Source organism: Leptidea sinapis, chromosome 18 (assembly GCF_905404315.1).
Source record: "Leptidea sinapis chromosome 18, ilLepSina1.1, whole genome shotgun sequence".
NCBI lineage: Eukaryota > Metazoa > Arthropoda > Insecta > Lepidoptera > Pieridae > Leptidea > Leptidea sinapis.
Genome location: NC_066282.1, coordinates 14248566 through 14261303, shown reverse-complemented (window position 1 = coordinate 14261303; position 12738 = coordinate 14248566). Strand labels below are relative to the sequence as shown.

Below are 12738 nucleotides of genomic sequence, written 5' to 3'. Positions count from 1 at the left end.
TGCTTTTTGTGAAAAAATAAATGATTTAAACAATGATGTTCCATACATATAAACAATTCACATCATACAAAAACAAAGCAGGAATATGGGACATGCCATAAAATACACTATTTAAAGCTTTGACTGCCATATATAACCATTTCTGTGTTTACCACAGTTGTTTAAAATATTATTGGTCGATAGGCAGCAATGTAAACATTTTTTCAATTTAAGCTGCATATGTTCAATTTAGAACCCGATTTGGACAGTGACATCAGTGGAGATGCAGTTAGCAACTTTTTTTATTTGACTAAACATATTGATATTCGAAAGAGATTTCAATACTTTTAATATTAAAAAAGTTTTATCATACTTTTCGAGTATGAATTTTTAAACCCTTACATCCTTTAGTAATGAAATATAAATCAGCCTTGAGGAAATGATTTGAGAAAATAACACTCAAACTTATTTGTTTTGTAAAATTCTTCACATCTCTCTCTTGCTACTAACTGGCGCCAATTCTGTTTCATGAGATACATGTACAGGAAAGCAGAAAAGAATTAGATTATGAAGATTTGCGGTGTAAATAAGTATCAATTACCACTAAGTAAAAATATGTCTGTGATACAGTGTAAATTGCACTAGTTTGTAATTGTTTATGTTCTTGTAATCCGTTAACATTCACTGGCAATGACTTTCTGTACACAAAATACAATATTGCTAATCATTGTTCACTGGGCCTTTAAAAATTGAGTCACTCTATAGTTTTCATTTCTGACTGTGTGCTGATCTTGTCCTTTCATCTGTCTCCTACTGACAAGCAGGAGATAAAAGGATATGAATACAGAACTTATATTAGAAGTCACACCATCTTTTTTTTTATATTTTTCTTTAAGAAATCTTTTAGGAATAGCCAATAGTATATTTTTATAATTAATTTTATGTAATACCGTTTTATATTTAACATATTTATACAATTTGTTTTATTTTTGGGCACTTGAGTACCACTTCAGCTGACAATTAAAATCTAGTATTTTTTTTTAAATTATTCCTATTGTTGAGGCAATTATAGTATTTCTTCAGATTTAGGCTGTGAAATATAATTAATGACTGCCTAAAAACACAAGAATAATGACTATTATGCAGTTTTACTATTATAAACAAACATATGTTTGTTTATAGGCTTATAGGCATATAAACTTGAAAACCTGTAACATTACTTATTGTTTTTTTTTTTACAGGAGAAACATGACGGAGCTCTGGAGATAGTAGAGACAATAAGGTGAGTAACATAAATCTTAATAGTTTTGTTACCTGAAAAAAAAAGTTTTAATGGTAAAACAAAAAATATTATTATTTTTCCTATCTTGCGAAATATTATAGCAAATCTATACTAATATTATAAAGCTGCAGTGTTTGTTTGTTTGTACGCGCTAATCTCTGGTACTACTGGTCCGATTTGAATGATTCTTTCAGTGTTTATCGAGGAAGGCTTTAGGCTATGTTTTTTTTCAAAGTTAGGGATCCGTAATAAAATTGCTATTTTGTAACACAAGGTGTAAAATCGAAAACCTATTATTGCGTGCGCTGCAAAAACTATTGACAATAGAACAAAATGATGTATAGGCTATAATATAGGCAATATTTTATTACTTATAAAACTATCGCGTGAATTATACTTTATATGGCAAAACAACGTTTGCCGGGTCAGCTAGTTTGAAATATAAATGTTCCAACGAACTAAGAAAAAAAATAGTTTTTGTCAGAAAACAATCTCAGCATCAGAAATCAGCACCATCTATGTGAAATCTAATTATATAGTAAATTAATTAATTATAAATCTAAATAATTCACAACATGTAAACATATTAAAAGTTTGAATACCTACTGATATTCATCACTCATCTAAAATATAAATGTATTATACAAATTAACTACTATTATTGTTTAAGATTTAAAAATATATTTAACCGTTAAAATCACAAACATATTTTATGGTTTTAGTATTTGTGTGTTTGTGTAGGGACTCCTAAAATTAGTTACTGCATATTTGTACTGAACTGAATAATCAGTATGTAAATAAAAATTTATATAGACATATAGTTATCGCGCGAGTTGAATGCAGTCTTTGTCGGGGAAAGAGCGGGAGCAACTCCCCCCGCTGTTCGCACACCTCATATCGCGCGTCTAAAGTGTAGTGATGTGCCGTAGTCATCGCTTACCCTGTTATCGCGTTTATACTAATTTTGCGATCCCGTGTTATTTTTTTATTTTAATAATGACCGATCCGAAAAACGAGTTTTTATTCATCGCCAAGCACGAGAAATGGCGAAATATGTTTTAGATGCGTGTGTTGAAGAAAGGCAGAGCAAAAATTTGAGATTTAATTATTAGGTTAAAATGATGTATATAAAATATAATGGAATTCCTAATGAGGAAATTACTCTGATCACCAATAATCTCAGAACACATCATGTTCATAGTCTCTCGATTACATGATAAGACTATTTAAAAAAATGGTTAAAATTGTAAATTTGAAGCATTGTTTAAATTTATCGACACACAATAATTATAATTAGGTCACATCACTATCGCATTCCTGAACTCTGCATTCAACTCGCGCGTTACCTGTACTTATAATTTTACTACTACAAATTATTTTCAATAAATATTTAATTCACTGAATTTTATTTTGTCCAACATAAGAATACCCTAAAGTTTTTGGCCACAGTATAAATAAATATTAGTTATAAAAATTTGATTTTGAGTATAGTTATCAATTTGGTTACATTTACTTTGGTGGGTAGAAATGTTCAAGTATCATTTTGTGGTATAATATAATATTGACACACTTTTTACACAAATTATCTTGCCCCAAGTTAAGCATATATAGCCTGTGCTATGGGTTACAAGACAATGATATATTTAATACAATATACTTACTTAAACATACATAAATACATTTAAACATCCATGACTCGGAAACAAATATCCATATTCATCATATAAATGCTTGCACCTACCGGGATTCTAACCCGGGACCTCTAGCTTAGCAGGTAGGATCGCTAACCACTCGGCTATACAGGTCGTCGTATAATAGATTGTTTGTGTTAAGTGTAGATCTGTTGTATAACATAATTTATTTCAATGCATTTCTACTGTTCCACATGTTGTTTCAACAGGTTACCAGTAATTGAATACAATCAGGTCCAACAACTATAGGACAAAACAGATTCTAACAAATTGGACATGCTCTATTTAATAATCACGCGTGTTTGTGTCGTAATTTACATTGAGTACATTGTATTACTTGAATCAACTTGGTAGCGATGATATATTTATTTTATTACCTGTCATCATCAAGAACGAACTCGCCTTGCCTAAAATACGTGTATTAACTTATCTATTGGAAAATGAATCATACAAATGATTTAAGCTTTCTTTAGTGTTAATTCCGCCAGTATTTGTTTTTAAAAAAAATCGACACGTATTTCGCCCACGTGTCGAATTGATTTAAAAACAAATAGTGGCGGAATTAACACTAAAGAAAACTTAAATCATTTGTATAATTATGGATTTCCGCAAAGTAACGCGTAATTCAATATTTTTTTTTTTTGAAAATGAATCAACAATGTATTTGAAAACAATTAATTGGTAATTAATTTGTAATAGGCAATGCGTGTCAATTACCATCAGTTGAACGTCCGGCTCGTCTCGACCCTTACTGTCATTAAAAAAAGTGAAATAATTTAAAGTACCTACCCTGACAATAAGATGGCATATAAAATAATAGCCTGCCGGGCAGATGGGATTTGAGTTCGATTGATTATGTGTTGTTATTCGAGTATATTCTAGGAGTAGCATTCATTATTTTTCGACGAGACAGCAGCAGTTGCACATACCTTAGTTTGTGGTTTTTCTTAGTACTTCTTGAAGAAATAAAAGTTAATTATTAAATAGAGAGAGGGTAATCACTTACTGACAAGTGGGATCTACCTTGTTTGTTGATGACTGACATTAATATAGAATAACTAGCTGACCCAGCAAACGTTGTATTGCCGATATTAAAATCGCGATACAAAAGTAACTGTTGATCGTAGATGGGTGAAAATTTGAAGTTGTATGTATTTTTTAATGCTGACTCATAATCTAACAAATTAAAAAAAAAAACAAAAATATTAAAAAAAAAATCGGGTGGACCTTTAACATTTAGGGGGATGAAAAAAAGATGTTGTCCAATTCTCAGAACTACCCAATATGCACTCAAAATTTCATGAGAATCGGTCAAGCCGTTTCGCAGGAGTTCAAAGTTTAACACCATGACACGAGAACTTTATATATTAGATAACCCCACAATAAAACACATTTCGTTGCACTTGCATTTTGCGAAGTGAGTGGTAAAATCATGCCAAGTTACTTCCCCTATGACAATTCACTCCTACAATTGCTTCATAATGAGCACTTGACAGTCATTTTTTGGAATCTGTTCCTCAAAAGGGAAAAACCATTGTCCATCCAACCGCCCGAAAATATCCTTTATCTTGGGAACCCGTGGAGGTATCGAGTTGAAATTTAAACGATACACAGTCTCGTCAAACTTCTATGTTTACCTAAAAAAAGATACGGTCGTTTATGCCACAAAAATGGGATATTTCGACACTTTCACACTTTTTCACCGTCAATATATTTTGATCATTTAACACCAGGTGACCTGTACGCTCGTTTGTCCTCCTTTTCCATAAAAAAAAAATCCGTTGACCTAGAGCTAATACATTTGGCTAGTAATACCGTCTTATTATTCAAGTACAAGAAAAAATATAAATAAAAAAAAATATAAAGAATCTCGTATAAAGAAAAAATCTGAAAACTATACATTTGTAATGAATTCATAAAAAAATGTACGAACCCTCGGCGGGCGCAACCGACTCGCACTTGGCCGGGTTATTTTTATAAAAACGGATTTTTCGTTCAACTGCAATAACTTACCGTGCGTGTGTGTATCTACTCCTTGAACACAACAGAGTCAGAGTTGGTCTGATTTTAACTAATATATTACATATCTCGAAAGCGTAGTTCTGTCTATTTTGTTATCTTTATCCTCTTTACGGGATAGTTGTACAAATCATGACTTAGTTAAATTTCGCATCCTTTAATGAAAAGAACAGCAATATTGAAATATTCAAGCTTAACTTGACGGACATACCTTGCATTCAAATATTGGAAAACTTTAGTTTACCACAGTGGAAGGCTCCTTTACACAGGATTAGGACAGATTATGGGTACCACCGCCGTGAAGCAGTAATGTGTAAGCATTACTGTGTTTCGGTCTGAAGGGCGCCGGAGGTAGTGAAATTACTGGGCAAACGAGACATAACACCTTATATCTCACGTAGACGAGCGCAATTGTAGTGCTGCTCAGAATTTTCGTGTTTTTCAAGAATCAGCTATTATATCAGCTGAACGTCCTGCTCGTCTCGTCCCTTATTGTCATAAAAAAAGTATTTAACCTATGAACAAGTTTACGTACGTATGTCTCTTACGTGAAACTGCATACAGTTTATTACGGTTTGCTCTGGTCAAACAAACACGTTTTTAATTTTTCAGCCGTACATAATCTACTGTCATACTGAATCTTACTGATACCAGTAAGATTCCTTGCAAGACAAATTCGGAATACATTTTTTTTTAAATTATTTGTGAGTTAGAGGACAATATATTTAGTTCTTACATTAGATTTCTACATTTTTTTTTATGAAAATAAGGGACAATACGAGCAGGACGTTCAGCTCAGATGGTAATTGATACGCTCTACCCATTACAATGCAATGCAGTGCAGTGCTTGAAAAACCCAAAAATTCGAGCGGCACTACAATTGCGCTCGTCCCCTTGAGACATAAGATGTTAAGTCTCATTTGCCCAGTAATTCCACTAGCTACGGCGCCCTTCAGTCCGAAACGCAGTAATGTTTACACATCACTGCTTCACGGCAGAAATAAGCGCCGTTGTGGTACCCATAATCTAGCCGGCTTCCCGTGCAAAGGAGCCTCCCAACTACATTCCGCTACTCGGGCAAAGAACTTCATGATCATCAATGGGCTAGCTATGTAAGGTAGATTTGAGTAGAGGTAGAATCTCCCTTTAAGAAATTGCCTTAAATACCATTTCAATTAAAATTCATTAAGTTTACAATAAAATAATTAAAGTACAAAAATAACGCACCTTTGGATATAGAGTATATAGACTAATATTTACAATATCATGGCGGCTACGTTTCGCTTCATCATCTTCATTTCAGCCGAAAGACGTCCACTGCTGGACAAAGGCCTCCTCCAAAGGTCTCCACAACGATCTCGCGCGCTACACTCTTCCAACTTATTCCGCGGATCTTGACCAGAGGGCCTACCATCAACTTTTAATAAGCGATGCGAATCCGATGCAGTTCAGTTTAGGTACCTAAACTGAATCACTAAAATTCATACCATGAAGTGCCTTTTACTGAATGGCGTTTGAATCGCTTATGAAGAATGAACGAAATAAAATTGCGTTTCGAAACCTAAAATGATATGATTTTAGCGGTTTTTTTGCGTAGAAAATACTAAAAATACATTTTAAAATTGTGCAATTGCGTCATATTATAAATCATTAAGCCCTTTTTTATACTTATTAAATAATAGTAATATAAATAAATATAGTTCTTTGAATTAGTAATTAAATGTTTGCATATGTGTTTTCGTAAAAATAACGAGTTATGAACGCACCTCCATTGATGTTTGATTTGACAGGACCACAGAGTACATTTTTTTTAATTCGTTCTTGCGAACAGGCTATAGCCCGGGCCCTTACTGCCTCGTCTTTAGTATTTTCATTTTTGGTATTTATTTTCAGTATTTTGTTTTACAAAAAAGTCCAATAAAGTATTCTCATCCCATCTTTAGTCAATAAAATTTTTCTTTTCTATTATTTCACTATTTTTTAAAAGTTATTAACAACACGATTCACTTTCCTCTAAGGAAGTAGCAACTTTTTTCGAATGGGTCACTTTGACAAATAAGCTATCCAGTTTAGGTTGAAATAACACCTCATGGTACGCATGAATGAACGAACTAAATCAGTTTGCGATTCAGTTGATATCATTTTTGACATTCAATTGACATCATTGCGATTTAATCAGTTCATTTGACGTCAACCTAAATTAGATAGCTCTAATCACGTCGTGGTACGAAATAGCAAAGCAGTTCATTTTAGGTTGTCAATTGAATCGCAATAAGAGTTCATGGTAGGCGCGCAGATCATCGGTCCATCTGCCTACCAACACTGCGTCTTCCGGGATGTGATAGCCATTCGAGGACTTTACCGCCCTAACGGCAATCTGTCCGTCCAGCTATGTGCCCTGCCCACTGCCACTGCTGCTATGTCGGTAACTTTGGTTGACCTACGGATCTCCTCATTTCTGATTCGATCTCGCAGGGAAATTTCGAACAGAGCCCTCCCCATTGCACTATGAGCGACCATGAGCTTCCTCATAAGGCTGATAGATAGTGTCACATAGATAGACCACGTCTGCGTTCCGTATGCCACCACTGACAACACACACTGGTTTAAAATCTTCGCCTCCAGACACAGTGGTACGAGATTTTCCGGAGCTTCCCTAACGCTGCCCATCCGAGTTGGATGCGACGAATGACCTCTTTCCAGAAATTGGACCTGTCTGACTGGATTATTTGTCCAAGGTAGACGTACTCGTCAACAATTTCGATAGTACAGTTCGCAACTTTTACTGCAGTAGGTGTGACATTAGACATGATCTTCGTCTTGTCCATGTTCATTTTGAGACCTGCTCCTTGGGAAGCTGTATTGAATCGAAAATGAACGATTCGAGAACTGATCCTGTACACGGACTGACATGTTGGCGTTTCCATACAAACACTTCAACGCTTCGATAGTGGCTAGTTATACAACTCCGTCTGTGCTTTTGATAAGTATGTGTTTATTACTAGCTTTTACCCGCGACTCAGTCCGCGTTTAAGGCGTATCGCGCTCTTTGGGAACTCTTAAAATTTTCGGAATAAAGTGTGACAACGTGCACGCAAAGGACATTGTTCTGTGTCCATACTCATTTGCCCCAGCACCGCCAGCAATTAAATAATGTTTAAAATATGTTAAATTACCTAAAGATTCTCTTCTCGTATTCGTATAATTTAAATAAATGTATCATATTTTGAGGTTTAAATTGAAATAATATAACACAACCAATTTAAAATTATTTTTAAGATATATTATGTTTACACTATGTAATTATTATATATAGAGTATTATATTGACTAACAATGCAATCAATCAATATTATTTATTTTTATTATATTTATTAAAAGAGTGACTGCGTGAGACTGTCTTTTATAGTTTTATTCAACATAATAAATAGACTGTATAGTATCGAATTCAATTATCCTCATTTATTTTTAGCTCGTAAGCGATTATTTCTTTTTCATATCATCAATTTGAGATTGCTATCAAATATGTCGGCCATCATTATAATTAATCAGGTATAGTTTTTTTAAATAGGTCCTTTTTTGATTCATAGGTTTCATCAGTAGGATTCATCAGTTTAATGCAAATATTTGCTACTCACAGAATAAAATATTTAAATGAAGTCTAAGTCCCATGTTCGTCGGTTCTGGGGCGGATTTCGTCATTGTCCTTTCATGAAGATCAGTTGACAGCTGGCAGTTAGACGTGAAAATCCAACAACTAAAAAAATTCATCAAAACCACAACCAGAGAGTTGAACAAAGCAAACAAGATTTTATAAAGATTTGTTACTCGAACGGTTGGCTCAGTTGGTTAGAGCACCGGCACGGAACGACGGAGGTCGTGGGTTCGAGGCCCGCATCGTTCATAAAATTTTGTTTTTCAAATTTTATTCGTGTAAAAAAAAGATTTATAATATTAGTTGATTTTCTAAGATATGATAGTCTTATAATGATTGTTAATTATGTAAATTTCCTTATTTTATATTATAAACGAAGATTTTCTGCTTGGCTAAGCTATCTCAATTATTGTATTTTTATAAATGTATAGTATTCGTTTAATAAATCGAAAATACCATTCCACGGCAAAGAATCGAAAGGTGATCGATGCAACTCATCAGCATAATTCAACAACAAGCTAAGTAAGCAATGATGTGTTGCTAATACAATTCTACCAAGCGTATCACATTTCTAGTATTATTTCAATAAGTACATTATCATAAATATATTTTCAAATACGATCTTAATTATAATAATTTTCTCCTTCTATAACAGAGTAGCATTTGTGTCAATCATAAATTGTTTTATCACAAATTTCCGCAAAAACTGTAATTAAAAACAGAGGCGTAGAGGTAGTATTAATAGGATGCGCTGAAGTACTCTTCTTACATCAACTGTTTTTTTTTGGCTCGGTAAGTGCCATTTAACAAAACATTTAATAGAATTTTTATTTAGTGAACCAACTTTTTATATACTGGTTGGTATCCACAGCCGGGGTATAACATTTTCAATCAATTTAAATAAATGATCCTCTTTCTTATTAAGGCGCCCGGTATCGTGAAATGAATGATCATTTCACAATACCAGGCGCCTAATGGTGGAGGGCCTAATGCTCTGCAACGAGGTAGCTGGATGATTAAAAAAAATATTTGCTATGGACTGATATGTAATCTCCAATCTGAACGTTTAAAAATTTTGTAGAACGTAAAATACATAAAAATTATTGTAATGAAGCTCTCTTCAACTTAAATTTGCTACTGCTTCTAAACTACTGGTGACATTTTTATCGCTCTAACAAGAGAGAATGTCTACTTTATTTCTCTAAAAAGCGAACGTTTTAAAAGTTAAAAAAATCACATAACTTTGACATAAGGGACTTTGTACTATATTCAATACAAACGGCCGTCCGCGGGTCCACGTGCGGGCGTCGTGTGTGAATTATATTTGTTTGTGATTGGTCTGCGCTCTTAAATAGAGATAGTTAGCTCCGCCCAAACGCTGAAGGTCATTGGCGTGATCCTGAGCCTTAAGTTTTACTGTTTATTTACGCTCTCTAAAATCGGATATGCCATATTTTTTCTATATTAAATTGGCAGCCATTGATACGTTTGATGAGCAACATCAACCATAGCAAAGGTCTAGGTTTTACTTTAGATCAATTGGACGTTGTTATGCAGAAAGGATTCAAAACCATACTGGTCGAAATAGAGTTAGAGTTAAGTATGCCATCATACTCCTGAAGGTCGAATCTGTCATCTAGTGAAAACCCTATTTTAAAAATGTACATGCAAACTGTTTTATTTTGAATATTTATATGGAAGATTATTTAGAGCAGACACTTAAAATGCGTATACTCAAAAGTGCCTTGTGTGCGGTTTGGCGTGTGTGGTTTGAGTCCTTTCTGCATAACTACGTCCAATTAAGTATATGTCTCGTTACAGCTGTTAAAACGTCAAAAAATTGCAGCTTACTATTAATCTTTATAGCAATGCACGCACACTAACACAATGTGACATACACAGATCGCGAGTGTAAGACGTAGCTTGCCACGCACACTAAACCTGGCCTGTTTTCATCGGTTGCCTAACTGCAAGATGCTCAATATATAGAGTCTAGACGTACCTATAAATTATCTAAGGAAATAACGTTGTTCAAAGTTGTCAAATAATTTTATAGTAGCTGATAACAAAAAAGCAATTACGAATTTACTTTTACTTGTATTGCAAGCGCGTTGTTTTTTTTTTCATAATCACTTTTTGTTGTAAAATAGTTTCGTTCTTAATTACTTTCTAGTTCAGTTTTTTGCCTTTTTCATTTTGTCATCCCAAAGTAAATATTATAATATTGACTAGTGTTATTGGTCACTAGTCAATGATTATTATATATCAGAAATACGTAACAACAAAAAGGTAAAAATTGTATTTGAAATTGTTTCTCGCAGCGATATTAATGGCAAGACTAACACTGAGATCCATAGAGCGTACTTAGACTTTGCTCAGACTTTACTTACGTAAAACTTGGCTGAGTGTGATAAAACACGAACTTAACTTAAGCATTGGGCTGTCTTAGCTTAAGCTCAACAAAAATTTAGCTATTTGATAGCCTACAAAAATTTAATCCATGATTATGCTGAGTGTAAACTCAGTTAATGACCCCCCATTTGTGTAAAAACTGTGTCGATATTATTATCATTATTATTATATAGCCAAATGGTTAGTGACCCCGACTACTAAGCTAGAGGTCCCGGGTTCGAATCCCGGTAGGTGCAAACATTTATATTATGATGAATATGGATGTTTGTTTCCGTGTCATGGATGTTTATATGTATTTATGTATGTTTAAGTAATTATATTGTATTAAATATACCGTTGTCTTGTACCCATAGTACATTCTATGCCTAGTTTGGGGCAAGATAATTTGTGTAAAAGTGTGTCAGTTTTACGTAAGTAAAGTCTGAACAAAGTCTAAGTATCGTCTATAGATCTCAGTCTAAGTCTAAAATTTATATACAATTACTAGCTGACCCAGCAAAGGTTGTATTGCCGATATTAAAATCGCGATACAAAAGTAACTGTTGATCGTAGGTGTGTGAAAATGTGAAGTTGTATGTATTTTTTAATGCTGAATCATAATCAAACAAATTAAAAAAAAAAATGTCGTGGACCACCCTTAACATTTACGGGGCTGAAAGTAGATGTTGTCTGATCCTCAGACCTACCCAATATGCACTCAAAATTTCATGAGAATCGGTCAAGCCGTTTCGAAGGGGTTTAACTACAAACACCGCGACATGAGAATTTTATATGTTAGATGTATGTGTAAGCCGCTAAGGATTTCAAAAGTAAATAAATGTATACTATTGTTGTAGATGGGTGTGCGACGATCTGCCGGAGATGAAGGGTGCATTGGAGAAGAACATCCTGAGCAACTACGACACCCACTCGTACGAGAGCATGCGAGCCTTGTGCGACCGTTTCAACCGCGCCATAGACTCCGTTGTTGCATTGGTGAGCTTTTTTTGTTTTACTCTTAAGTCACTTGCTAATGTAAATTTATTTTTGATTCTGTTTTCTATTGTGTGTTTTATTAAATTCAAAAGTTAGTTTGTGCTATAGAAGTATAAATATTCAAAATGGTCAAACAAAATATAAAATTAATAGCTGTTCGATAAGTAATAAAATACGGGTTTTTAAGAATTTGTTGAATAATATCTCATAACATCAAGAATTATTTCGTAAAATATGCTCCCTGTTGTTTTATTGAAATTTGTTTCACAGTAGAACTGTCAAAGCGTGCGTCAGTAAATTCTCTCATAGAAAATAAGTCCATACAAAACAAATATTGGTAATAAAAATAATTATGGGTCCCAAATCGAAATAAAAACTATATATCTCTCAAGTTGGACTAACTGCACTCCATGAAGTAATTAATCCCTAATTAATTAGAGTTCACTTCCTAAGCTAATTAATAATTAGCTTAGGAGTTCACTGGAAACAAACATCAGGAAACAGGATTTATATATATTAAGATAAAAACTATCTATCTCTCAAGTAGGACTAAACTGCACTCCATGAATCCCCATCAAAATCCGTTCATTAGCTTAGGAGTTCACTGGAAACAAACATCAGGACACAGGATTTATATATATTAATATATCACAGGGAATGTTTATTGGAGTTGTTCGGTTCGATATCAGCAGTCGAATTCCACCACCGGACATTCTGTCAAAAGTC

At 33.8% G+C, this 12738-nt stretch overlaps 1 protein-coding gene across 1 annotated transcript in view; it reads left to right on the top strand.

Annotated features, from left to right (window-relative positions):
* The window catches only part of LOC126969345 (histone-lysine N-methyltransferase, H3 lysine-79 specific), a 59735-nt gene that overhangs the window by 4102 nt on the left and 42895 nt on the right, over window positions 1-12738 (top strand). Inside the window, exons 2-3 of the mRNA XM_050814699.1 lie at window positions 1221-1261; window positions 11874-12012. Of these exons, the coding sequence (XP_050670656.1) occupies window positions 1221-1261; window positions 11874-12012 (180 nt within the window). The remainder of the gene's footprint in view (window positions 1-1220; window positions 1262-11873; window positions 12013-12738) is intronic.